Raw genomic sequence first — 23,615 nt, 5'->3', positions numbered from 1 at the left:
CTGTCTTTAAGTAGTTTATTTCAATAATACATCACCGCATTTCACAGGATAGGTACGGAATGTTGTACTCCACCTAATTTTAATACTGCAGTTTTGTAAAGTATACAGTCAAATATTGTGTGCCACAAGCAATAAAATTGTTACATGTTAACAGAGCAATTTACTACGGCAAACAATTCATGAAAATATGTTTAGCATTTCTAATTTTACTTTTCAGTATTTTAGAACTTCTGCTAGTAATTATTTTCAGTAATACACATTACAGTGGTTAGCTATTCGTACTATATCTTTTAGCATCTTTTTGTGCAGTACTTTGTCAAATTCTATAACCCCATGTAAGTGTTGAGGTGCTGCATATTAAGTACATTTTAGACAGTAGTTTGTAATCACTGTAATTAAATATTCATCGAGGTACATATTTATCACAGAACTGCAATTTGCACAAGCAGATTCCAAAACAAAACTGTTTTGCTAATGTAAGACTGTATACCAAAACCACCAGTCACACAGATGTTTATAGCCACAGTTTAAACTAGTTAATTCACATATTGAAGCACAAAGTTTATCACAGGTACTATGTTTAAAATGTACAAGAACTGTTTAATGACCTGAACAGAAGAAAAGCACAATATAAAACTCACTATATTAACTTCTATCTAAAAGCAGCTCCTCATTAACTATGCTGTTAAAAGAAGCATGGATTATTTATTAATGGAATATTTTGATAGTATTGGAGAATTTAGAAGAAATATTATCATGTTCTTTTGCTGCTATAAATGTAATGCTAGTAAACTATGATTTACTTACAAAATGTTGCAAAACTAGCACAATTTGTTTGCTAATAAGCCAATAAGTGCAGGCATGTATGGTGGTTCACACCCAAAAGATCTTAAAATTCTGATGTATTCCATTTTTGATGACTGTACACAACTTTTTATATAAAAAGTCATGTTATTAAAGATACTGTGAATGGGAACACTACTTTAGCATACATAAGTGTTGCTAAAGAAATCTTATTTTAAATTCCTTCAAGATACCAAAATACCACATTTTATGCAGATATTGTGAACTTCAGAAAACCATAGAAACAGGACCAGTTGCATGTCTACAGCATACTATGTGCAAAAAAATGTAGCCTCCACTGATTTCAAAGCAGCATCACATATGTGGTGTTTACAGCCTCTGGGGAAGGGAAGAATGCTGATTTAGCACACACAGAAGGCTGATAGAATAGTACTGTTTAGCTCAGAGGGTTGCCGCTCTCCTGCTTTCTCTGCTGAAGGCAAGGTTTCGAAAATATAGCAGTTAGTAGCAAGGGAGGAAACCTGGCAAAATGATGCCAAACACACAAAGGAGAATCTCTCCTTATCCTGAAGTTACTGCATAATTGCTGATTTCTCATCTAGATCCTTAGAAAGGATGAGGAAACTCTTGGATGACTGGGACACCAAAAAGAGAGTGGGACACAAGCTAACTCAAATACATTATTCTCCACTGTGGGAGCCTGTTTTTAAAAATCAAAGCAAGAGATCAAAAATGGGATTTTTATTTTAGTTTCCAATTTCTGGAAAAAAGCATCTAAGAGAGCAATGAATAAATGAATTAAATTAAATGTCACAATAATATTTAGAGTTGTCCATGGTGGAAATTACTTGACACAAAAGTTAATAAATTTAATATTTATTGTATTAATACACGAGGCCTTGTTTATATTTTATTTTATTTATATTTTAGTTTGTGCCTCAAATTTAAATATAATTAAGCCTTACAAATCTCCATAACTTCTGTTATAAATTACTTTATAAACAGTACCTGTCCATGTTCATATTCTGATTAAACTTTGGCAGCTCTTTGGTAAATACTTATAAATATCAGTTACCAAACAGTAAAAAGGGATGGGAGGGGTCTACCAGCTGGAAGTCTCTTGAACATTTTGAAATTCCTCTGAAGAGAGCAGAAAGGAAAGTGCTTCAATAAACAAACTAATTTCCAAGAGTGTTATACATTCTATTAGGATTATTATTATTAATCCTTTCAGTATGCCTACATCAAAATTTATAGTAATTGTGGACAATTCTTTTGTGCATTACCATATATACATATTCAAAATTTGTACACAAATAGTGGTTGTTATGAATAGAGTTAAGGTTCAGTGCATTTGACAATGAATTATTGCACAATAGAATAACCTCAATGCCCAATTATTCTTTTGGAAACACCTAGCAACAAACTTTATCTCTTGTATTTTAAAATGTTTATCTCTCTGTAAAATCTTGTGTTGGTGACACCTTAGGTGCCAATGAGGCAAAAGGATCTGCAGAGGATATGGTATTGGTTATTCTTGATGGTACAGGAGGTGCAGGTGGTCGTCTTGCTGGCAGTGTATAAAAGGAATCTGTAGAATTCCAGTCATTATCAAAGGTAAAGTCTGAGCCAGGAAATGTATTTGGTTCAGTGCCCTCTAAATCTGGAAATTCTCTCTTGAATTCTGTAACACTCTCAGATGCCTTCTTTAGTTTTACATTGAAATCCTCCTCTTCCTCAAACGTTACCCATCCTTTTGGTTTTGCATTTTTCACCATCGAAGATTTACTTTGCAAACAAAAATGGTCTTCAAAAGCATTGACAGAGAACATAGGCTTGCCTTTACTAGGATTGGGAGGATTTAGAGAGGGGAAAGGGTTATAAACAGCAGATCCTTCTATTAAAAGCTGTGAAGTTACTTCAGGTTCTTGGGTTTCAGTTCTAAATGGGTTTCCAACATTAACAGTTCTTTCAGTGAAAGGATTTGTGCTGTTCAGTCTGGTAACCAATGGATTTGGAGAGCTGCGTCCATGTGCCTGGGATTTGCTATAGGCTGGAATAGGAGGCATTGCTGGCATGCAATTTACAGTATTCAAAGTGTTAACATTACTTTGTGTTGCAGAAGGCAACCAAATCAACTCCTTTTGGGTTAAAGTTGGAACAGGTGATGTTCGAACAGATGTCTGAATCTTTGATGCCGCAAGCAGATTAAATGACAGATCTTCATTGTATAACTTTGTTTCAAGTTTAATGCCATGGACTCCATTTTCTTTAATCTGGAAAGAAAACAAGGTGTTCAGTAGTAGCATTTCAATTCGCTGATCCTTACTATATCTCCCATTGCTCATTGTTCCTATGAGAAGAATAGAAGCTTTGGGGCTTAAATAGAAAGCCTCAATGCAGTTTAGTTATAATTTATACAATGTACACTCAGTAATGAGGATGATTTGTTTTCTTGGAAACATTCTTTTAAAAATCCCATTTGCTAAGTGTGCAAAGACAAATACCTCCTTAGTTATAGTAAATAATATAAAATGTTTCTCTTATTTGCTGATGCAACTTGAATACATTTCATGCAACTATCTGAATCAGACAAAACACTACTGTACATCACATTTAATGAATTATAAGAATTATACCTTAGTATTTGAAGAACTGGGGCAAATATGGCATATTCTAAACAACTGATAACAGCACAGAAAAGTGCTATGGGATCATTGTTTAGTCATAGTTTATAAAAAGGGTGAGGTTATTTACAATATTTAAGTATCACAATGAATGAAAAATTAGTTATTAGTATATATTTTACTTTAGAAAAGCATAAATTAAGGCACTTATTTCTCTGCATATGAAGTGATGATCACCAGCCTTTTAAAAAAATTTTAAATAGCAACTTATCATTGTTTAGAATATGACCAAAGGAGAATAATACAAATTGTCTCCATGCAACTTCCTCATCTTTTAAAAACAAAAAAAAATTCCTGTTTTATAATTTCCTTGGGTGACAAGTGTATACATCTTACACTATCTAAAAAAGCTCAAATGTGAATAGGTTTGTTAAATTAATCATACTGCTTATTAGGATAGTTATGCTTCATTATTAAATAAAATGAAGGAATTATGTTTACGGTAAAATATTTGTTGAGATTCTCAAATTCATAAGTAACTGTCAACTTAATATATCTACATCAGCCTTAATTTGGAATTTTCAATGTGAACAGTCTTAGTTAATGTCCTAGTTCAACAAAACTTTCACTAACAATCAATTAAAATTTAGTTTACAAAGAATCTACATCAGACTGTTTATCTCACAATCTCAACATTATTTATTTACTATAATTACTTTCAGGCTGTTCTGACTCCTAAGAATTGATTTATACTCAATATTCAACAATGCACAATTATGGACTTGTGTGCTTTACAAGTGTAAGGCCTACTCTACAATTAAAAGTATTGCCAGTATAGCTGCAACAGAATAGCTATACCAGCAAAAGTATGCTTCTGCCAGTATAGCTTATACCATTTTAGGCAAGCAAAATAAGCTATACCAGCAAAAGCACTTTTACACTAGAGCTTTTGCCAGCATAGAAATTTTGCAGACAAATCACACCCCCAGCTGATACTGCTTTGCCAGCAAATATTTCTAGTGTCAATCTGGCCTAAACCAGATACCAATTTGTAAATAAGAAATAATGCATCCTGAACTACACTATACATAAATTGCAGGAGTAATTTGGAAAAAAAATCTTAGCATTAGACAATATAAATCTAATAATTTTCATGGGGAATGTAGAAAAAGGTAAAACTAATTATAACATGAATATAAGTCAACTACAGTTGAACATAGTCTGCTTGACTCCCATGTTGATCAGGCAAATTATTTCAATTAATAAAGTTCCAAAACAACATAATTGCTCTTTAATTTTAACTAGAAATATTTAAGTAATGTTGATCTGAGAGGTCTTCAAAACAAATTCTTGTCTTTCACTGATTGGTGTATAAGGATTGAATTTTTATACTAAGGCAAGGAGTATATTTTATTTCCCAGGATAGCAGCTACTCTACTGTTTAGATTTTGAAAAGGTAAAATCTGGTTCTCAGAAAGAAGCTTTAAGAAAGCTGCATCAAGACTAAATTTGAAATAATGTTACATATTACTTCTAAGACCCTTTTTTGCTTTACAAAATAAACAAGCTGTGTACGGCTTTAATTGGTTCATAAAAGATGACAAAGTCAAATTTTCACTATAGTGCTAGCAAATACAGCTAAGAGACTCCTGTCTACTCCATCTACTAAGAAAGGAAAAAGCAAACTTTATGGCATGACAGTTATTTTAGTATGTGGACAGGTGGTTTTTAATGTGGATGAGACTGCAGATGTATGAAGCAAAAAAGACTCATACATCTTTTCTGCTAGAAGAGATGGATATGACATACAAGATTGGTAAGTAGTCAGGTACCTGTTACCCTGATGGTTGCTCCTGCTTGTGAAAGAAAAAAAAAAGACATCAAAGGAAAAAATTAGGAAAATCCAAGGTACCTCACCAACCTCAATAATCCTTATTTAAAAACATTTAAAATACTATATTACATATGAAGAAAAATATGTCTCAGGTTATGTATACAATAGATACAAGATGAGAATATCAGTAGACTTAATACTGCGTATATTCAATTTTAAAATTTTGCTGAAGTAGAACTACAATTGGAGTTTTATCATGAAGACTCAACAACCTACTACCTGGTTAATTTAAGTGAGATATTACTTTGACATTAGCACATGTTATGCAGCACTCTGATTATTTCGAAAGATTTTTTCCAAGCACCTCTAGATTGGCTGTCAAATTCTAACTATACATCAATGTATAAACACTAACGTGCTCTGCTCCTGCAAATAAACAGTCTTGGTGCTGAGTTCCATCCACATGGTTCATTTTGCAGGAGAGGGCCTGAAACATTTAAATCTCACATTTAGTCAAAAAATGTAATTTTATATTTTAAATGATCAGTTTTAAATATTTTTTTTATATCAACATTTTGACTAAACCTATAATTATAGAACCCATGCTATTTATAGTTTTACAGTAGTTTATTTTATAAAGACAATAGGAGTTTTAAGGTTTTCAAATGCACAAAAATTCAGTAATCTTTAATCAGAGGATGGGATCTGGACCCATAAACTTTCAAAAGACTCCCACTTGAACTTAAATGTTTTCAATCCAAAACTCCTATCAAGACTATATATATTGACAAATGATACTAAATAAATAGGGTAACCATGGTTTTCACTCTATAATTAAATTCTGCAAAGATCAAAATAGACATTTTAATTTTTCCTTGTGATTAATACAAATAACCTTAGAGTAAGATTTGGTAGGACATTCACTACACATATTTCATAAAGAATTTCAAGTTTTAAACTACATCAGAAAGGTTAAGAATAAAGCTATTGAAAATGATGCTTCAGAATCAATATTTAATCAGAACATTTAATACATTCTGCAGTACTTCTTGTGGCAGCTAACATGCTTCCATCAGCAGTCTCATATCTATAGAAAACACTTCTGAATGTAGAATTACAGAAGCTCTGATGTGCTGTGACATTTGTAGAGTCCATACATGTTGTGAAATAGAGATAAACTGTGTCGTAACTACAGTGTAAAAAAATCCTCCAAAGTGTGGTAATCAAGTTTTGATTATTTTTCAAGCTTCTTTTTTGTTGTAAGTTTCCATCAGAGAAGAAAAAAATTAGCAGCCAAAGGTACACAATGCAAGGAGTGATTCAGAGGCAGGGAAAAGTGCAGGAGAAGGAAGAGGAAAAGTGGTGTCTATAGGCTTTCACCTAGAATTTCAAATCTTTAACCCATCAAGGACCCAGTTCAGCAAAGTACACTTTTATTCAGCCCCAGTCTTAAACATGCTTAAGCACTGTGCTGAATAGGGAGTAATTTAAGCACATGCTTAAGTGCTTTGGTGCAAGTGCGCCTAAGGTTGACACATTCTTTGATGTGAAAAAAATCTAGAATGTCAGCATAAGTGTAAAACATTAATTTCCTGTTCCATAGAAAAATTTCTTCTAAAATTTTGTGCAGTGTCCATTCGTTGGTTTTCAGTCAAAGTAAGCAGTCCAACAGCTAAGAATTACAGTGCATTTAAGAGGCCAAATTCACTGCTGGAGTAAGTGGGCACACGTACATTGACACTTTTTAAGCCAGTGGAGAATTTGGTTGTGTATCTGGTTACTTGGAAGCTAAGTCCCTGACTGCTAACATTGATCTTTAGTATTTTTATAACTTAGGGAAGAATTTTAGCCTTTTGTGTATACAAAATATACAGCAAACGTGCTTGTAAAATAATTTTTTTTAAAGAAATGTCTAAAAACTATTGCTGTCCTTAAACAAAGGGTTTGTTTTTAAATACTTTAGCTAGTACACAGAACAAAACATTCAATGTTACTGAATTAAATTTTCAAATTAATTTGGTGTATATTTTAATGAACACCATGAAACAAACAGAATAAATGTACTTTAGTTAAAATTAAGACTCAGCATTCCAACCTTGAAATGAATTGGCTCCACTCTGAAGCTCCAAATATTTCTGTGCAAGATTTAAACACATACATAACTTACAGTAAGGGGCAACTTAATAGAGATCTCCTAAGGAAAAGTATTTGTGTTATTGTGAAATGTATTCAATTTTGGAAAATACATTTTTTCAGATAAGGTACAAGATTACAATTCTATTGTTGCATGACAAGATGTAACAACGTGTAATTTATATTTTAGGTAATTGTGTCAAAATTAAAAATTTTAAATAAGTTAAAATAACGTGGGTTTAAATCTTCAGTATATATGGACAATATAGAATCAACTAAGTGTTATCTTCCTGCTGTGCTCTGCTGATATTCTGCTGTGCTTAGGCATCAGAAGTTTAATCATTAATGGTGCTTTTTGTTTTGGGGGCTTCTCTCTGATCTGTGATGTTAAATCAATGTAGGCTATGTTAAGGAGCAATACTAAAACAGTCAGTTGTACACTTACTTGTTGTGAAGGAACAGATTCTGAAGGCAAGCTGTGGGATGATCTGCTTCGCGGAGGCGGTTGTGGTGGTGCTTCCAGACTCTGTGGAGGAGTTGTCTGAGATGTATGCAATATCATAGGTATAAGAGGCTCCTGCATTTTTTGAACAGATGGTGGCTGAGTGGTGGGTTGAAGAGGAACTGCAGCCTGAGGCCTTAGTGGTTCAGGAAGCAAAGGTGACCCTACTAATAAAATGCATTGTAAATGTATTTGAAATATATTCTAGATGTTTTCTCCATAAAAATTATTAATAAAATAGGTATCTAGATAAAGTCAAACTTAAAATGCGTTTTGAAAATCATTGTTGTACAGGTGCATTGTCTGAACAATACAATACGTATTTAAGACAACTTTATCAGTAAGTTTAGGATGGAGGCTGAAGGTGGTCCCACTGAAAGTCAATTGGTCCTATGCTCTTAAATCACTTAGGTGCTTTTGAAAATCCCAAGATGACATTAGCGATGCAGCCATCACGAGCACCAGGCCACCACAACACACAATTTGTTACATATTCCTCTTGGTACATTAAAAGTTACTAGTGAAATACACCTAAGCTAGGAGGTACCACTATTTCCAGTGCAAAATGAGACAGCCCACTTCTTATGTAGTTTCCTCTGAAAGTACATGACACTTGTGGCTCCATGATCTACACTGGCTGCTAGTTTATTTCTAAGTGCAGTTTAGGGCATTGGTGCTGACTTAGATTATTCCCCACATTATGAGGAACAGCCATACATTACTACATGCAATATACTTCATTTTTTCAGAAAACAGTTTTTCCAGTTGGAAGCAAGTCAAAGGTAAGGGTGGGGCAGGTTTGGATAGGGTAATAAGGCAGCCAACCTAGATTTAGCTATTAAACTGTACACTATGTTTTCTTTTCTTCTAAATGTAGTATTACCTCTTGGTGGTTCAGCTGGCTTGGTTTGGGTTTCAGGTGTTGGCCTCCCCACAGAAGGACGGACATGGCTTTGTGGTGCACTAATAACTCCAGCTCGGGGTGGAACAGTCTGAAATAAGAATTGGTAAAAATAAAATACTTTAGCTCTACTTCTGGAACTGAAATGATTCCTTGCCATTTGACCACCACTGTAAATCATGTATACAGCACTATAAAAGTTTACCAAGCCCTTTATAAACCTCAGTTCTATCTTCGAGTGATTGCTCATATCCATTCCAGTATAGGTGTGTGCGCGCCCCGTGCACGGATCCCTGGAACTTTTTTCCCTTAGCTAGCCCCGTAGGGTCAGCTCCGGCGCCCCCTGGAGTACCGCGCTCATGCCGCGGTACGTAGGGCGCTGCTGACCCTGCAGCCCCTCAGTTCCTTCTTTCCGCCAGTGACGGTCACACGGAACGTCTGCCTCTTGCATTCAAACGCAAGTAGCATTCCTTACAGTTAACCCTTATTGTTAGAGTTTTTTGTTTTGAATAGTTAGTAGTTAGTTGACAGTAGTTAGTGCCCTTAGGGGCTAGAGTGGAGCCATGCCTGGCTCCACAGGCTTTAAAGCCTGCACTCAATGTGCTAAAGCCTTCCCTGTTAGTGACCCCCATGATCGTTGCCTCCGATGTCTAGGGGAGTTACATAGGAAGGAAAAATGTAAAATCTGTAGGTCCTTTAAGCCAAGGACCCAGAAGGAGAGGGACGCCCACTTAAAGGCGATCCTCATGGAGTCCGTGCTTCGGCCGGACTCCGAACCGTCGCGCTCCCCGGCAGCACCGAGTGTCTCCTCGGTGCGGAGCGCTCCGCCGGCACCGACATCATCGGCACCGAGCGCATCGGCACCGGCAAAGAAGAAGCGGCATGAGGCCGCTCACATGGACTCCCCCCTGCTACCGGGAAAGCCGGGGGCCCAACTGGAGATGCCCCAGCCACGTGCTGTGGAGAGGACTCCGGCACTGGCATCTCCTCGCAGAGAGCCTCCCCCGACTCCTGGGGGTGGGGGAGTGCCTCTGCAAGGGCCGTCGACACCAGAGGCTTTCGCTGCGGCTCGCGCCCTTATGGGTCTGACTACGCCTCCGTCCCCCCCTCGGCCGAGGGTTCCGGGACCGGTGTCTCGGGGCAAAACCGCGTTGGGTTACCCTGGTGGGTGGAGGAGACAGGAGTCGAGGTCTCCCCCCAGACGGCCAGGGAGGGTTGAGAGTGTGGGCTCCCCTCCCAGCTCTGACTCACAGTCGTCGAGCTCCCCTGCACCGCGGCACCGAGGGCGGTCCAGGGAAAAACGCTCGAGGCGAAGGAGATACAGTTCCGCCTCGAGTGGGGACCGGAGCATGGGCTTTGGCACTCCGGTGCGGAGTCCGGCCACTCATCATTCCCCCGCACCAACTGACCCGACGCAGGCCAGTCTGCCTTCCACGGCACCGAGACCCAGGGCAGCACCGGGAGCCTCGGCACCGCCAGCACCGCTTCCACCGCCGCCGTCGACACTGACAGTCTCGGCACAGACAGTCTCAGCACCAAGTGCCACAGCACCGAGCGCCACGGCACCGACGTCGCATTCCAGGTCTACGTCACGACGTCGCCATCGGCACCGCTCCCGATCGCGATCGGGAAAGCATCTTCGAAAGTCGTCTAGGGGGAGGGGCCGTGACAGCTACAGCTCTTCCAGCAGCCCCTCCCCTCGCAAGCACCGCAGACGTCGGCACCAAAGATCCTCCTCATCCAGGAGCCGCTCCCCTTCCAGAGCTCATAAGCACTGGCGGAGTGGCTCGAGCTCAAAAAGAGGAAGGATGGAGCTAAGCCAGCAGGCTCCTGCACCAGCACCTGCCTGGCCCCAGGGCCCCTGGCAATGGCCATACTGGGGGCCGTGGGGTACCCAGATGGGGCCAGGGACCACCTCTGTACATACCTTGGTGGCCCCACCAATGGCCCCCACAACAGACCCACAGAAGGGTCACCCCTCTGAGGAGGGGTTTGACCCGGAGGAAGGGCCTTCCACAGGACCCATTCCACAATCCTCCTCCTCTTCTCCAGACGAGGCGGCGGCTAGAGACACTAGAGCCCCCCTCTTTGATTTTAAAGGCCACCAGGACCTCCTGAGGAGGGTGGCAGACAATCTTGGTCTGGAGATTAAGGAGATGTCAGAGGAGGAGGATCCCCTATTTGGTGTCTCAGACACAGCAGGCCCATCACGTTTGGCACTGCCTGTCCATGAGAGGGTAATGAAAATTGCAAAGACCCTCTGGCAAACTCCCTCCTCAGTAGCTCCCACATCGAAAGGAGCTGAAAGGAAGTACTATGTTCCAAAGGAGGGGTTTGAATTTTTATACACTCATCCCGCTCCAGGTTCATTTATAGTGGATGCGGTGAACCAGCGGGACCATCAGGGTGGTCAGGGTAACACCCCTAAAGACAAGGACAGCAAAAAGCTGGACCTGTTTGGGCACAAAATGTATTCCACTGCGGCCCTACAACTGAAGGTAGCCAATCACCAGGCCCTCATGGGAAAATACAATTTAAACTTATGGTCCTCTCTACAGAGGTTCTCTGCGGGGCTGCCCCCCGACCAGGCTAGACTTCGCCACGGTGACACAGGAGGGAGTGGCGGTGGCTAGGGCAGCTCTGCAGTCCGCCAGTGATGCAGCTGATACAGCCAGCAGGGCGATCGCTTCGGCCATCGCCATGCGCCGCTGCTCCTGGCTCCAAGTCTCAGGGTTGTCCCAGGAGGTCCAACAAGCCATTCAGGACCTTCCTTTTGACTATTCCGGCCTCTTTTCAGAGAGGACCGATGAAAAGCTTCATGCTTTGAAGGACTCTCGGGCCACCCTGAGATCCCTTGGTCTCTACACACCTCAGGCCTCGAGGCAGCAGCAACCTCCGCTGAGGCTGCCCCCTAGACCTACTCAGCCCAGGAGGTGTAGGGAGAGGTACTGGGCGCCTAATCGCCGTGACAGACAGGGACCCCATCAAGGGTCACAGCAAGGCCCTAATAAGGGCGGTGTACCCCATAAGAAGTTTTGATGGGGTGCACGAGGGCGGCACTTATTCCCCTCTCCTGGATCAACCCAAACCCTTTCTATACAGACTCCGGCCATACATAGCCGAGTGGGAAGCTATTACCACCGACCAATGGGTCCTCGGCATAGTTCGCAGGGGCCATGCACTGCAACTTACGGCTTCCCCCCCACATTTTCCCCCAACCCAGTCCCTCTTCAGGGACCCATCTCACGAGCAACTCCTCATACAAGAGGTCAATTCCCTCCTCATGCTGGGAACAATAGAGGAGGTCCCTACACAGGAACAGGGAAGGGGATTCTATTCTCGGTATTTTCTAATTCCCAAGGCCAAGGGAGGCCTAAGACCTATCCTGGATCTACGTCGCCTAAACAAGTTTATCAGGCGAACCAGGTTCCATATGGTCTCCCTAGCTTCCATTATTCCCACCCTAGATCCAGGGTATGCCACCCTCGACTTGAAGGATGCGTACTTCCATATAACCATCCTTCAAGACCACAGAACATTTTTAAGGTTTACGGTAGCTGGATTCCACTACCAGTTCTCTGCCCTGCCATTTGGCCTCTCATCCGCACCGAGAGTGTTCACGAAATGCATGGCAGTGGTAGCGGCCCACCTGCGCCGCAAAGGGGTCCAGATCTTCCCCTACCTGGACGATTGGCTGATCCGGGGCAAGTCCAGGGCCCATGTCAAGGACAGCCTAGCCCTTACCTGCGCCACATGCACCAGACTGGGGTTGCTCATCAACGAGCAGAAGTCTATTCTCACCCCGGTGCAGCGCATAGAGTTTATAGGGGCCATATTAGATGCACGAGAGGCCAGAGCCTTCCTCCCTCAGACCCGGTTCGAGATTATGACCGCCATAATCAACGATCTCCACAGGTCCCCCACGACGACTGCCAGGCATTGCCTTCAGCTGTTGGGACATATGGCGGCATGTACTTATGTGGTGAGGCTGGCTCGCCTCAAGTTAAGGCCTCTCCAGGGGTGGCTGGCCTCAGTGTATGTACCGGCCAGACACAGACTAAACAAAGTGGTAACGGTTCCCGCCCAGGTATTGTCCTCCCTAGATTGGTGGAAGGACCCAAGGGAGGTGCTGAGAGGAGTTCCGTTCAGGGACCTGGCTCCCTCAGTCACGTTAATAATGGACGCCTCGGACAACAGGTGGGGAGCCCACATCAGCAGAAACCTGAGCACCCAGGGGCTATGGTCAATACAAGAGAAAGCCCTCCACATAAACATCAGGGAGCTCAGAGCAGTCCGCTTGGCCTGCAAGGTGTTCATCAACTTCCTCAGAGGCAGGACAATTCAAGTCCTCACGGACAACACGGCGGCCATGTTTTATATCAACAGGCAAGGGGGAGCACGCTCATCGGCCCTTTGCCAAGAAGCCATTCGACTTTGGGATTTTGCCGTGAGGCATGGTTTTCACATTTCTGCCTCTCACCTCCTGGGGGTCAGGAACGACGAGGCAGATCGCCTCAGCAGGTCGTTCTTACCCCGACACGACTGGTCACTACACCCGGAGGTAGTGGCTTTCATCTTCCGGAAGTGGGGGGTTCCCCAACTGGACTTGTTCGCATCGTCCTGGAACAGGAAGTGCCCGAGGTTCTGCTTGCTCCGAGGTCGCGAGCCGGGCTCCCTTTCCGACGCATTCCGTCTAGACTGCACGGGGCCCCTCCTGTATGCGTTTCCCCCTATCCCGCTCCTGCCCAAGGTCCTCTTGAAAATCAAGAGGGACAGAGCAGATATGATACTGATTGCGCCAGCGTGGCCACGACAGCATTGGTACAGTATGCTGCTCGACCTATCGACACGCCGCTCCCACTTCCGAGGCGCTTCGACCTGCTCTCTCTCAAGACCAGGGTCGCCTGCTGCACCCGGACTTGGACTCCCTCCACCTGACGGCATGGAGACTCTGTGGCTGACGGAGGGAGAGAGAGCCTGCTCAGCGCAGGTCCAACATATCCTGCTGGGCAGCAGGAAACCTTCCACACAGGTCGTGTACCGGGCCAAGTGGAAGCGTTTCACTTGTTGGGTGGAATCCCGGGGTGTCCTACCGTCCACCTCGCCCATACAGGCGATATTGGAGTATCTACTCCACCTAAAGCTCCAGGGCCTGGCACTGGCGTCCCTGAAAGTGCACCTGGCAGCTATCTCAGCCTTCCACAGGCCGATGGAAGGGCGTTCACTATTCTCCCACCCCATGTCAGTCAGGTTCCTCAAAGGGGTGGAGAGGCTTTATCCCCAGGTCCGTGACCTGGTGCCTCCCTGGGATTTAAACCTGGTCCTCACCATGTTAACAGGACCCCCCTTCGAGCCTATGGCTACATGCCCGCTGCTCGTCCTGTCTTGGAAGGTAGCCTTCCTGGTGGCCATTACATCGGCTAGGAGGGTCTCTGAGCTTAGAGCCTTAACATCAGAGCCCCCCTACACGGTCTTCTATAAAGATAAAGTCCAACTGAGGCCTCACCCAGCCTTCTTACCCAAGGTGGTGTCTCAGTTCCATTATAACCAGAGTATCTTCCTCCCCGTGTTTTTTCCAAAACCACACGGTTCGGAGGAGGAGAGGAGATGGCACCTGCTGGATGTCAGACGAGCCCTGGCCTTCTACATCGAGAGGACCAGGCCATTCCGGAAGTCAATGCAACTGTTCGTGGCAGTTCACCTGTTCACCTGTCTCCACCCAGCACATCTCCACCTGGATCACCGCCTGCATCAAGACCTGCTATGAGCGGGTGAAGGTGCCGCTTCCAGGAGCTGTGACAGCGCACTCAACCAGAGCCCAGGCCTCATCGGTGGCAGAGCAGCGACCTGGTCGTCGGTCCACACCTTCACGTCACACTACGCCATCGTGCAGCAGGCGAGAGAAGACGCGGGATTCGGCAGAGCAGTACTGGCGAGAGTAGCTCGACGCTGACTCCTACCCACCTCCAAGGTATGGCTATTTAATCACCTATACTGGAATGGATATGAGCAATCACTTGAAGATAGAAAACAGGGTTACTTACCAGTAACTGTTGTTCTTCGAGATGTGTTGTTCATATCCATTCCAAACCCACCCTCCGTCCCCACTGTCGGAGTCGGCAGAAAGAAGGGACTGAGGGGCTGCAGGGTCAGCAGCGCCCTATGTACCGCGGCATGAGCGCGGTACTCCAGGGGGTGCCGGAGCTGACCCTACGGGGCTAGCTAAGGGAAAAAAGTTCCGGGGATCCGTGCACGGGGCACGCAAACACCTATACTGGAATGGATATGAGCAACACATCTCGAAGAACAACAGTTACTGGTAAGTAACCCTGTTTTATAATGCATTGCATGCCTGAAGACCTGTGATGAGCAGTACAGAAAATGTTATGCTTGACATGGGACTTCTTCTGTACAACCCCCCTTTTGCAAATCTTAGATGTGGATACATTGTCTCCAGGCAGGATGGGGATAATACTTCATTCTGGCCTAACCCAAGAGTGGGGTACTCTCAAAGCTGTAAAGATGCCAGAAAATATGTTAGATATTGGATACCCTCCTTTTCTGATGAACTTGTAGAGCAAGGATTAAAGGAGAAATATGAAACTATTCCAAAGAGGAATTCAAATGATCATATAAAGCAAATATTTTCTGTCCCCAGTTTATCCATGGTTGCCATGTGAGATTTAACAGCAGTGAGACTGTCCCAGGGATGTTTTGGGAACAAAACCTACATGCATAATTCCTCTTACAAACTGTTTAAAAAAAAAAAAAAAGGAGATACCACCCTTGATCTGGCCTAATGCATTTACTAGATTTAGAAGGCATTGTTTAAGGGCCCTGTTCCAGCATATTTGGGTTAAATCCATTTAACGACTTTTTAAATGCTTTAAGCCATCAAGCATCAAAAACATGTATAGCTTTCTTCCTTTTTGACTGCCAAGTGGGGAAAAAGCCCAAAACAAAAACAGACCCAACAGTGTTTTTAAGAAACAAGTTTTATTAGAATAAAACCTATCCAAAGAACATTCCCACTTTTTTCCTTTGGATGTTTAGGAACTGGATGTTTAGGATGATAGAATTATATCCCAAGATCTATAAAAGACGTTTTTCACCTTGTCTACACAAGCACTTATGCTGGCAAAACTTCTGTTGCTCAATGGTATGAAAAACACATTCTGAGTGACATAAGTTTTGCCAGCATAAGCACTTGCGTGGACAGCGCCATGTCTGCAGAAGACGCTCTCCCACCAACATAGTTACTGCTTCTCAGGTGCTTTTATTATGTTTGCAGGAGAGCGCTCTCATGTCGACATAATGTGGCTACACAAGCGCTCTTACAGGAGCACAGCCGTACTGATACAGCTGTGCTACTGTAAGTTTTAAGTGCAGACTAGCCCCTAGGAAACGTACAGGCTCCTCTAGAATCAGAATACAATAGAATAGAAATAAAGGCTGAAGCAGTTCTTAAAGCCACTCAGTCTTCATGGAAGAAGCAACAATAGGCCACTGTGGCTACTGTCACTAATTCTGAAAGTCTTTTAGCAGAAGTAACTGCTTTCAGAAAGACTGTTTAAGGCAAGGCAAATAAGGAAATTGAGCTCTTGAGTTTTGAATGATGAATGGGTTAGAGGTCTAAGGACCAAACAGTTTTGGACTGAAGTTAGATGCTGCTTTTTAAGAAATCCTTCACATACAGATAGGAAGGGATGAGATTTAATTTGTTTTACAAAATTATGCTGACAAATGCCAAGATGGGGGCCTTCAAACAAATGGCCTTGAACCCCAATGTTAATTCTTTTTGAAAAAGTGGTACAAAATATTGATTTTGATCTGATTTATTCATCTAAACAGCAATGGTTGAATTAAAGCCATTTCCTGGAATAGGAACTATTGGTGGAATCTTTGCTAGATGCTAGCCAGTTTTAACAACTTCTTTCAAGTATTCCTTTTGGTTAATAATGGCAACTGTCTCAAGTCACTTCCAGAAAAGAGAAGTGAAAGGACAGACAGAAAAAGATTTCTTCCATGGCTCAAACTGTGTCTGTTTCCTCAGAAATGAAAACAGCCAGTTTAACACTTCTGATGGAACAGTGAAGGCCAAAGATTGTTGAAAATTACCTCTAGATAATTGCACTAGTAAGTCAAGTAGATCTGAGGCAGCAGGAAGGTTGTTTCAGTAGTAGTGGTCCAGGAAGAGATTAATTGCAACAACTGAAGATTTAGGTAACCCTCTGCTTTCCCTTGGCATTGTCTTTGCTTTCTTACTAGCTAAGGGGGTCCACAATGAGGTGTCCACATTTCTAGTTTCATGGAGGGTAGATGACTCAGATTCACCCATATGGCTAGCAGGGACTTTACCTCAATGGCTTCTCCCCAACACACCTTTCTCCTGGTCAGCAGGAAGGCCATCAAGCCTAGTGGACTGAAGAAACCTCAGATTTAATCACTACCTGCCCAGAAGGTGGAGATCTGACCTAAGTGCTGACTTGATGGTAGACTACTGAGTTATTGTGCTGTATTGATAATGGAAGAAAACTTTGGAGATAAAGAATTATCCTACTTGCAGATAAGGCAAAAATATGCTTCAGTACCTTCCAAGAGGAAATGAATGCAGGCTAAGGTCATGTCTACCCAGTAGGGTACAGAATACTACATGGGTGTGATTTCTAAAGTGCACTAACATATTGAATCAATAGAGTCTGCAGGTATGCACTAATAGTTCTCTAGTGCTCTTTAACAGTGCTGTTTCAAACAGTACTACCTAAAAATTCCCTAGTGCACACCAGTAGAGTCTACATGGACCAATTAACACACAACACGTGAGAGTGCTTTGGAAGTCACACTCCCACAGTGTGCATTGTCCTAACGTGTAATCCTGTCCTAAGCAGTGTCTCAGGAGTGTTATCCTTGGCTTCTATCTTCTCAGTCTTTCTGGGAGCCTAGCAATGAGGAGCACTGCTGAGGTGCCTCAGAGAAAAGAGAGAACATTCTCTAATAGATAATGAATACCTAAGGAGTCAATTTAGAAATTTAAGTACATTTTAAATTTTGCTGATTTTTGTTTTGTTTACATAAAGCATCCAAGAATCTAAGGAGACAGAGCTTAACTCTAAAGCCAAAAGTGATTGGTCTTGATCTGGGCCCCCCTCCTCAGTTCACCAGGAGATAGAACGGCCTACAGATGTCAGAGATAATTGGCAGACACATACAGAAAAAAAAAGCTTTACCATATATCTCCAATCATTTTGTAAATGGCTCTTTTGGTGGAATTCCCTACAACTTCCTTTAGAAACCAAAATATAGCCTAAGTGATTTTTATTTTCAAAAATATTTATTTATATCTAGCCCAAATTCCTTTTAACAAGTTCATTCCATTGCTTGTTTCTTTCAGAAATTGATGGACAATTAATACTTCAAAACACACAAAAATATTATATATAGAATATAAGAATGGCCATACTAGGTCACACCAATGATCCATCTAGCCCAGTATCTGGTCTTGCAACAGTGGTCAATGCCAGGTGCTAATGCTGCTTCCCTCTGAAACGGCTATTGTTGTGGTTACAGTGAGGAATAATCAGAAGGAGCAGATATCTCTTAAGCAACAAAGATTCTGTTTTTCATGCAAATGTCCTAATAAATACAAATCTTCCACAACTCAGTAAATATGATATAGGTTTTTCCTAGGATGTTTTGCAAAACCTTGTGAGACGCATCAGCAAAGCAATTATCTCTGATGTCAGTAGACAGTTATCACCTCTTAGTAGTCTTTTTAACAAAATGTGTATATAACAAACAGGCAAGTCACCTTCTTTGCCTTGCTGGGCTTGGCATTTCCTCCCCTGGCAGGGTGAGGGAGAGTGGTGGAGGGACCTGGAGTAAATCAGTCCCACTCCAGAGAGATTTTATTCTTCACTCAGGTATTATTTTTCAATATGTACAAAATGGGCTTCAGGGTAGGCCCAAACAGTACTCTTCAGCCAAACCAATGAAAAAAATTCACAACAGAACAAGGGAATACCTTTCCCTGTCCCCTCTCTGAGGTGTTGACTTGTGATGCTGGGTGCCAGTTCTTCCTTGGCTGCTGGGAGAAGAGAAGCTTTCCACCCAGGAGAAGCCTGTTTTCCCTGCTGCAGTTTGTCTCTCATCTCTCCTCCTCCTCTCTTTCATCAGAAGAGGGGTTTTGAAAAGGTCACAGGCAGCTCTAGCTGAGCTGAGAATCTCTTTTCAGCTCATGGGGAAAAAAGACCTTTACTGTTCTAGGGCTGATATACCTGCCTTCCACAACTCTCTCACAGCTGTCCAGTCTGACTTTGTCACAATATCTAAAGCCTTTTAACTTTTCCCCATAGGCAAGTCTTGGAAAAAGTATTTGCCTACTCACTGCTGGTGAATGGGACAGAGCAGTCAAGTCCCCCATCACAGTTAGAAGGCTTCTGGGGACAGGTGGGAAGAAATGGAAAGTATTCATTTTTCCTTTTAGCTACCAGAGATGTGTGGGGCTTCAAATTTATCTGAAATCTACTACTCAAGGTGATACAAATAATGAAGCAAGATCTGGGGACCAATAGCTATGGGCTGATCTTCACCCTTGAATGTCAGCTGTTGCTCCAACCACAATTTTTCGTATCAGCTTTTGGTTTGCAAGTTTAGTCCTTTGGCTAAAGGTGTCTATTAAACTTTCCTGCTCATAGGTTATTCCGTTCAATTTTTATCATATTAGTTGCTCTTTTCTGGACTTTCTATATTTCTTGATTTCTTACTTGTAGAGAAGTACCCAAACTACTGAAAACTGTATGCAATATTTCAATTTGGTCACACCATCACTGCACAAAAAAGAACTAAAAGCTACTGTTCACTCAGCATAGAGTCCTTCACTGTTATACCAAGATCCCATACAAAATGTTCAGATGGATTAAAATCAAGGTACAAAAACCATTATGCATCAATTAATTGCAGACATCCAAATGCACATAAGCATTGACGATAAATCCTATCCTTCCAAAGCACCTCATTTTAAACAAGATTATAAAAAACATAAAGTAACTATAAAGTGTCTGATTCTGCTTCACACTTTATATTTTATGGCCACTTTTAAATAATGACACAATCACTCTTATTTGGTCAAGTCTTACGTATACTTTGCATGTGTAAATGACTATGTAAGATCCAAGACAAGAGACAGTCAGGCCAATATCCTTATTGATGTATTTACAGTCTGCATACGGCAGGAATCTGACTAAAGATTGTGTCTCCTCACACAACTTGTAAGATAACCATTCAATTTTACAGATCTCTCATCGGTACCATCACTCCTAAGAAAACCTATCAAAAGACTAATACACTGTAAAAACTTCAGCAGGAAAATTAAAGTTTGAATGCCTACCGGTCTGGCTGCACTGTATCCAGCAGTTCCTACACTCGTGAATCCAGCTGGAAGTGGAGGCTGATTACGAACTGTAACAAAGCCATTAGAGACCATTGATTTAGGACGTATTTAAAAGTTGAAATTTTCTGTGATATAATTAATACAAAACGTGTTTCTGTATTACCTAAGTTATCTTTTCTGTGTGTTCCAGGGCTTTTTTGAACTTTGAAGCATGAAGAAAAATCAGTCACAAATGAGATTTTCATTGACAGATCAGGTGCAAACTGATATTACGCAATAATATGTTATCACTAACAGAAATGGGAACAATAGGATTGTATTAGTGATGAAAAAACCTTTGTATGAGATCTCTTTCTGAAGATATTGCCTATATTATTGATATTAGGGTTAAGACTGCCTCTGATAAAGGGAAGTTGCTATACTGTACAGAATATTTTGCAGCAACTCTGGCACCTGAGAGTTTCAGGAAGAGGAGCTGATTCAAAAAGAAGGTCTCAATGAAGTCTGTGTAACTGGACATTGTTCAGTGTGTTAAAAAAATTATGTACAGGTTCTTGGCTCTAACTTCCTCCTATTATTGGACACCACATTTTGACAATTTGACAACAATTTGAGGTTAACATTTGAATGATGATTCTGATGTTCAACCTTGAATGCAGCACTCAAATTATGAAGTGCAAGATATATAAAAAAACTACTTCCAGCTGAGAAAAGCACACAACTCTGAATGCTTCAGGAAGGGAAACCGGCTCACTAGTAAAAGATCTACTGCCTATTAATCATCAAGCTCCTGGTTAGAATGCCAGATGTGGTAACTTGAAGGATGCCCAATAATGGTTGTGTGTAATGTCAGGACAGACAGCTCTTAATTGGTTAAATTTGCTCTAATTGGCAGCTAATTCTGCTCTCTTAGAGTATGTCTACATTAGAGCTGGAAGGTAGAATTTCCAGTCTGAGTAGACATTCCCATGCTACCTCCAATTAAGATAGCATGCTAAAGATTGAGCATAGCCTCTTCCCCTGCTCGTGCTGCCATGGCTATCTGTCCTAAGCACGATCGCATTTGATACAACAGGTGTGTACTCAGAGTGGCTAGCATCTGCCCGCGTGGCAACACTATTTTCAATGTGCTAAAATATTTTAGTGGAAATTCCTCCCTTGAAAGTACATATGATAGTCAGTTCTTTGTTTAAAAAAAAAAAAAAAAAACTTGCTAAAGCTCTGCTTTAGTCACAAAAAATATTCTTTATTCTTATAGTCAGACTAAGTCTTCTGCCTAGAAGATACCATTGGAGCATACCATTTCATCTTAACACACACATATACACACACCTCTGAATTATTATAAACAATTCTGAGATTAAATCTTGAAAGTATTTATCACCACAGTTTAATTTTTCACTTCATCTTTCATGGGTGAATTTGGACTCAGTGTTTCACAACATAAAGTTGCAAGCAAAAAACAAATTCAAGTAATTAAATGGAAGAAAGTCCATAGAAGGATAAAAATTTAGGAGTTACACAACAAATTGATGGACTTAAACAGCAAGAGTGTCTTTATGCAGTGAGGATACTAATGTCAGATATTAATTTAAAGATTCATTTCTACAATACAAAAATCATTATGTTACCTTCTATTTCTCTCCTAGCTACCCCAGGACTGGGAGGAGCTCCAAGACCTTTTCAGAGAAAGAAGAGAAGCTGTATATTGCATAAGGAAAGCAGCAGATTGAAAAGAGGCAAGAAACAAACATACAAAAGAGCTTTCATATATAAGGAATTTTTAAATGGCCTAACCATAATGCACTTTTACCACTTGCAGCAGCACAGGGAAGCCACACTAATTGGAAACAGCTCAACAATTCAGTTAATGTTTAGAAATGTTACATGGCTTTAGTTTTACATTTTTGTTAAAGAGAATTTAAATTTCTGTTGTATTCACTGCTCAAAAAGCTTTGTAAAGGTATAATTAAGGTTGACTGGCAGAGCCTTGCACCCTTCCGAAATATCTTAATTATATTATGCTGCTATAGCTATACCACTGTAACTCCCTGTGGGAGTAATTATATCAGAAGAAAGTCACTTTTACTCTGGAATAAAGTGTCCACATGGGGTTATCTCGGCAAAGCAATAGTTGTGTAATTATATCGCTATAGATCTGCTGGTCAATTTCTCCATGTAGCTGAGCCCTATATTTCAGCCTGGACTGCCAAGAATGACTAAGTACATATGCTCTTTACCAGGCATAGTGTCCTTCAGAACTGTATTTTTACATTCATTTGCATGCATGCCAACTGCCCTTCACTGTATTAGGGGCAGCTATATCTTGCAGTAGGTTCCCACAGTTCACACCTTATTGAGAGAGGTGCAACTGTGCCTAAAAGCATCAGGGACTCTTGTTTCTGCCCTGAGTTATTTGGATTGTGAAAATAGAGGAGCACAATATTCTCTGGCCATTACGTATTTGTAGCAGTCTGGTAGCACACAGCACTGCACTACAAGACAGATGAAGTGATGGTAGAGAGGATGGTATGATTGGGGAGCACGAGAAGGCTTTCTGGGAACACCTCACTGTCACTCAGCTACCAGTTCTGTCCTTCCCTTGTCCCCTCCACGCTCTCAGCAAGGAAGGCAGGGACTGATGGACTGTGAGCACATCTACCAGTTGGAGGCAGTAAGATGAAGTGGAGGGAAGCCTCATGCTCCATACTCTACTTCAGGGGCTAGTATAGGAGGCAGGGATTCTGCACAATCCTCTGCAGTGAGGAAGACTGCAGAGGTGTGGTTGACCCACCCATTCATCTACTTGAGTGTTCTCCTTCCCCAACCCCCAATGTCTACCTCAGTGTGAAATACAAATTTTCAGCAAGTACACTCCTTACTCTGTTGTGGCATACCAATATACACATGGATTTTAAAACACTGAAAATTACAAGATCATAATGTGGGGAACCCCTTGATTGAATGACCCTAACTTCCACCACTAATTCTATCCCCGACTAATGTGTCAACAAGATTACTGTGGGGCAATAGTGCTGCAGTAGTTAAGGTTACACCAGGATTTCTATTTTACCAGTAGTGAAAGATGTCCCCCAGAATTCTGTCTTTTGGATTAGAGTATCACTTTTAATTGTTTATTGTAGTTTGTGCACCTCCTGATTTTATTTTTTTTTAGAGCAGCTCTGTGTGGGAAAATACCATTTGATGTTTGCTTTGACTGTCGTAAAAGGCTATGTGACTGAAATTCTTCTAATGTCGAACATTTCTTTCAGAGCCCTTTTTCCAAGGAACAACACTTTGAGGAGTGAAAGTGATAAGTGTAATCCATTGGTTTATGTACACTGGATGAATTATTATTGATGAAATGTTGACATTTGTTTTCTGTGTTTATTTGTTAAAATAAACAAATTATTGTTTTGACTAAT

The 23,615-nt window shown here is 41.7% G+C and overlaps 1 protein-coding gene and 1 long non-coding RNA gene across 5 annotated transcripts in view; one reads left to right on the top strand and one right to left on the bottom strand.

Annotated features, from left to right (window-relative positions):
* LOC137164669 (uncharacterized) overlaps positions 1-23,615 on the top strand; it is a 26,155-nt gene extending 2,540 nt beyond the window's left edge. Inside the window, exons 1-4 of one of the 2 annotated variants that reach the window (XR_010923151.1) lie at positions 8,258-8,907; positions 20,381-20,446; positions 21,840-21,929; positions 23,463-23,615. This is a non-coding gene — a long non-coding RNA (uncharacterized lncRNA). Of the gene's footprint in view, positions 1-8,257; positions 8,908-20,380; positions 20,447-21,839; positions 21,930-23,462 lie in introns of those variants that run through there. The other variant, XR_010923150.1, reaches the window with a different exon arrangement.
* The window catches only part of SYNJ1 (synaptojanin 1), a 107,909-nt gene continuing 84,295 nt past the window's right edge, over positions 2-23,615 (bottom strand). The window contains exons 26-31 of one of the 3 annotated variants that reach the window (XM_067565600.1): positions 21,822-21,869; positions 20,354-20,392; positions 20,188-20,258; positions 8,784-8,892; positions 7,844-8,064; positions 2-3,080 (exon numbers count right to left, since the gene is read on the bottom strand). In XM_067565600.1, coding sequence (XP_067421701.1) covers positions 2,256-3,080; positions 7,844-8,064; positions 8,784-8,892; positions 20,188-20,258; positions 20,354-20,392; positions 21,822-21,869 — 1,313 coding nt within the window. In that variant the 3' untranslated portion in view covers positions 2-2,255. Of the gene's footprint in view, positions 3,081-7,843; positions 8,068-8,783; positions 8,893-20,187; positions 20,259-20,353; positions 20,393-21,821; positions 21,870-23,615 lie in introns of all 3 variants that reach the window. The other 2 variants (XM_067565601.1, XM_067565603.1) reach the window with 2 other exon arrangements.

Source organism: Emydura macquarii, unplaced genomic scaffold, assembly GCF_026122565.2.
Source record: "Emydura macquarii macquarii isolate MOO-44397 ecotype Brisbane River unplaced genomic scaffold, CSIRO-AGI_Emac_v2 contig_2681, whole genome shotgun sequence".
Taxonomy (NCBI): domain Eukaryota; kingdom Metazoa; phylum Chordata; order Testudines; family Chelidae; genus Emydura; species Emydura macquarii.
Note: the sequence above shows the minus strand (reverse complement) of the source record. Positions and strands in the feature narration are given on the sequence as shown.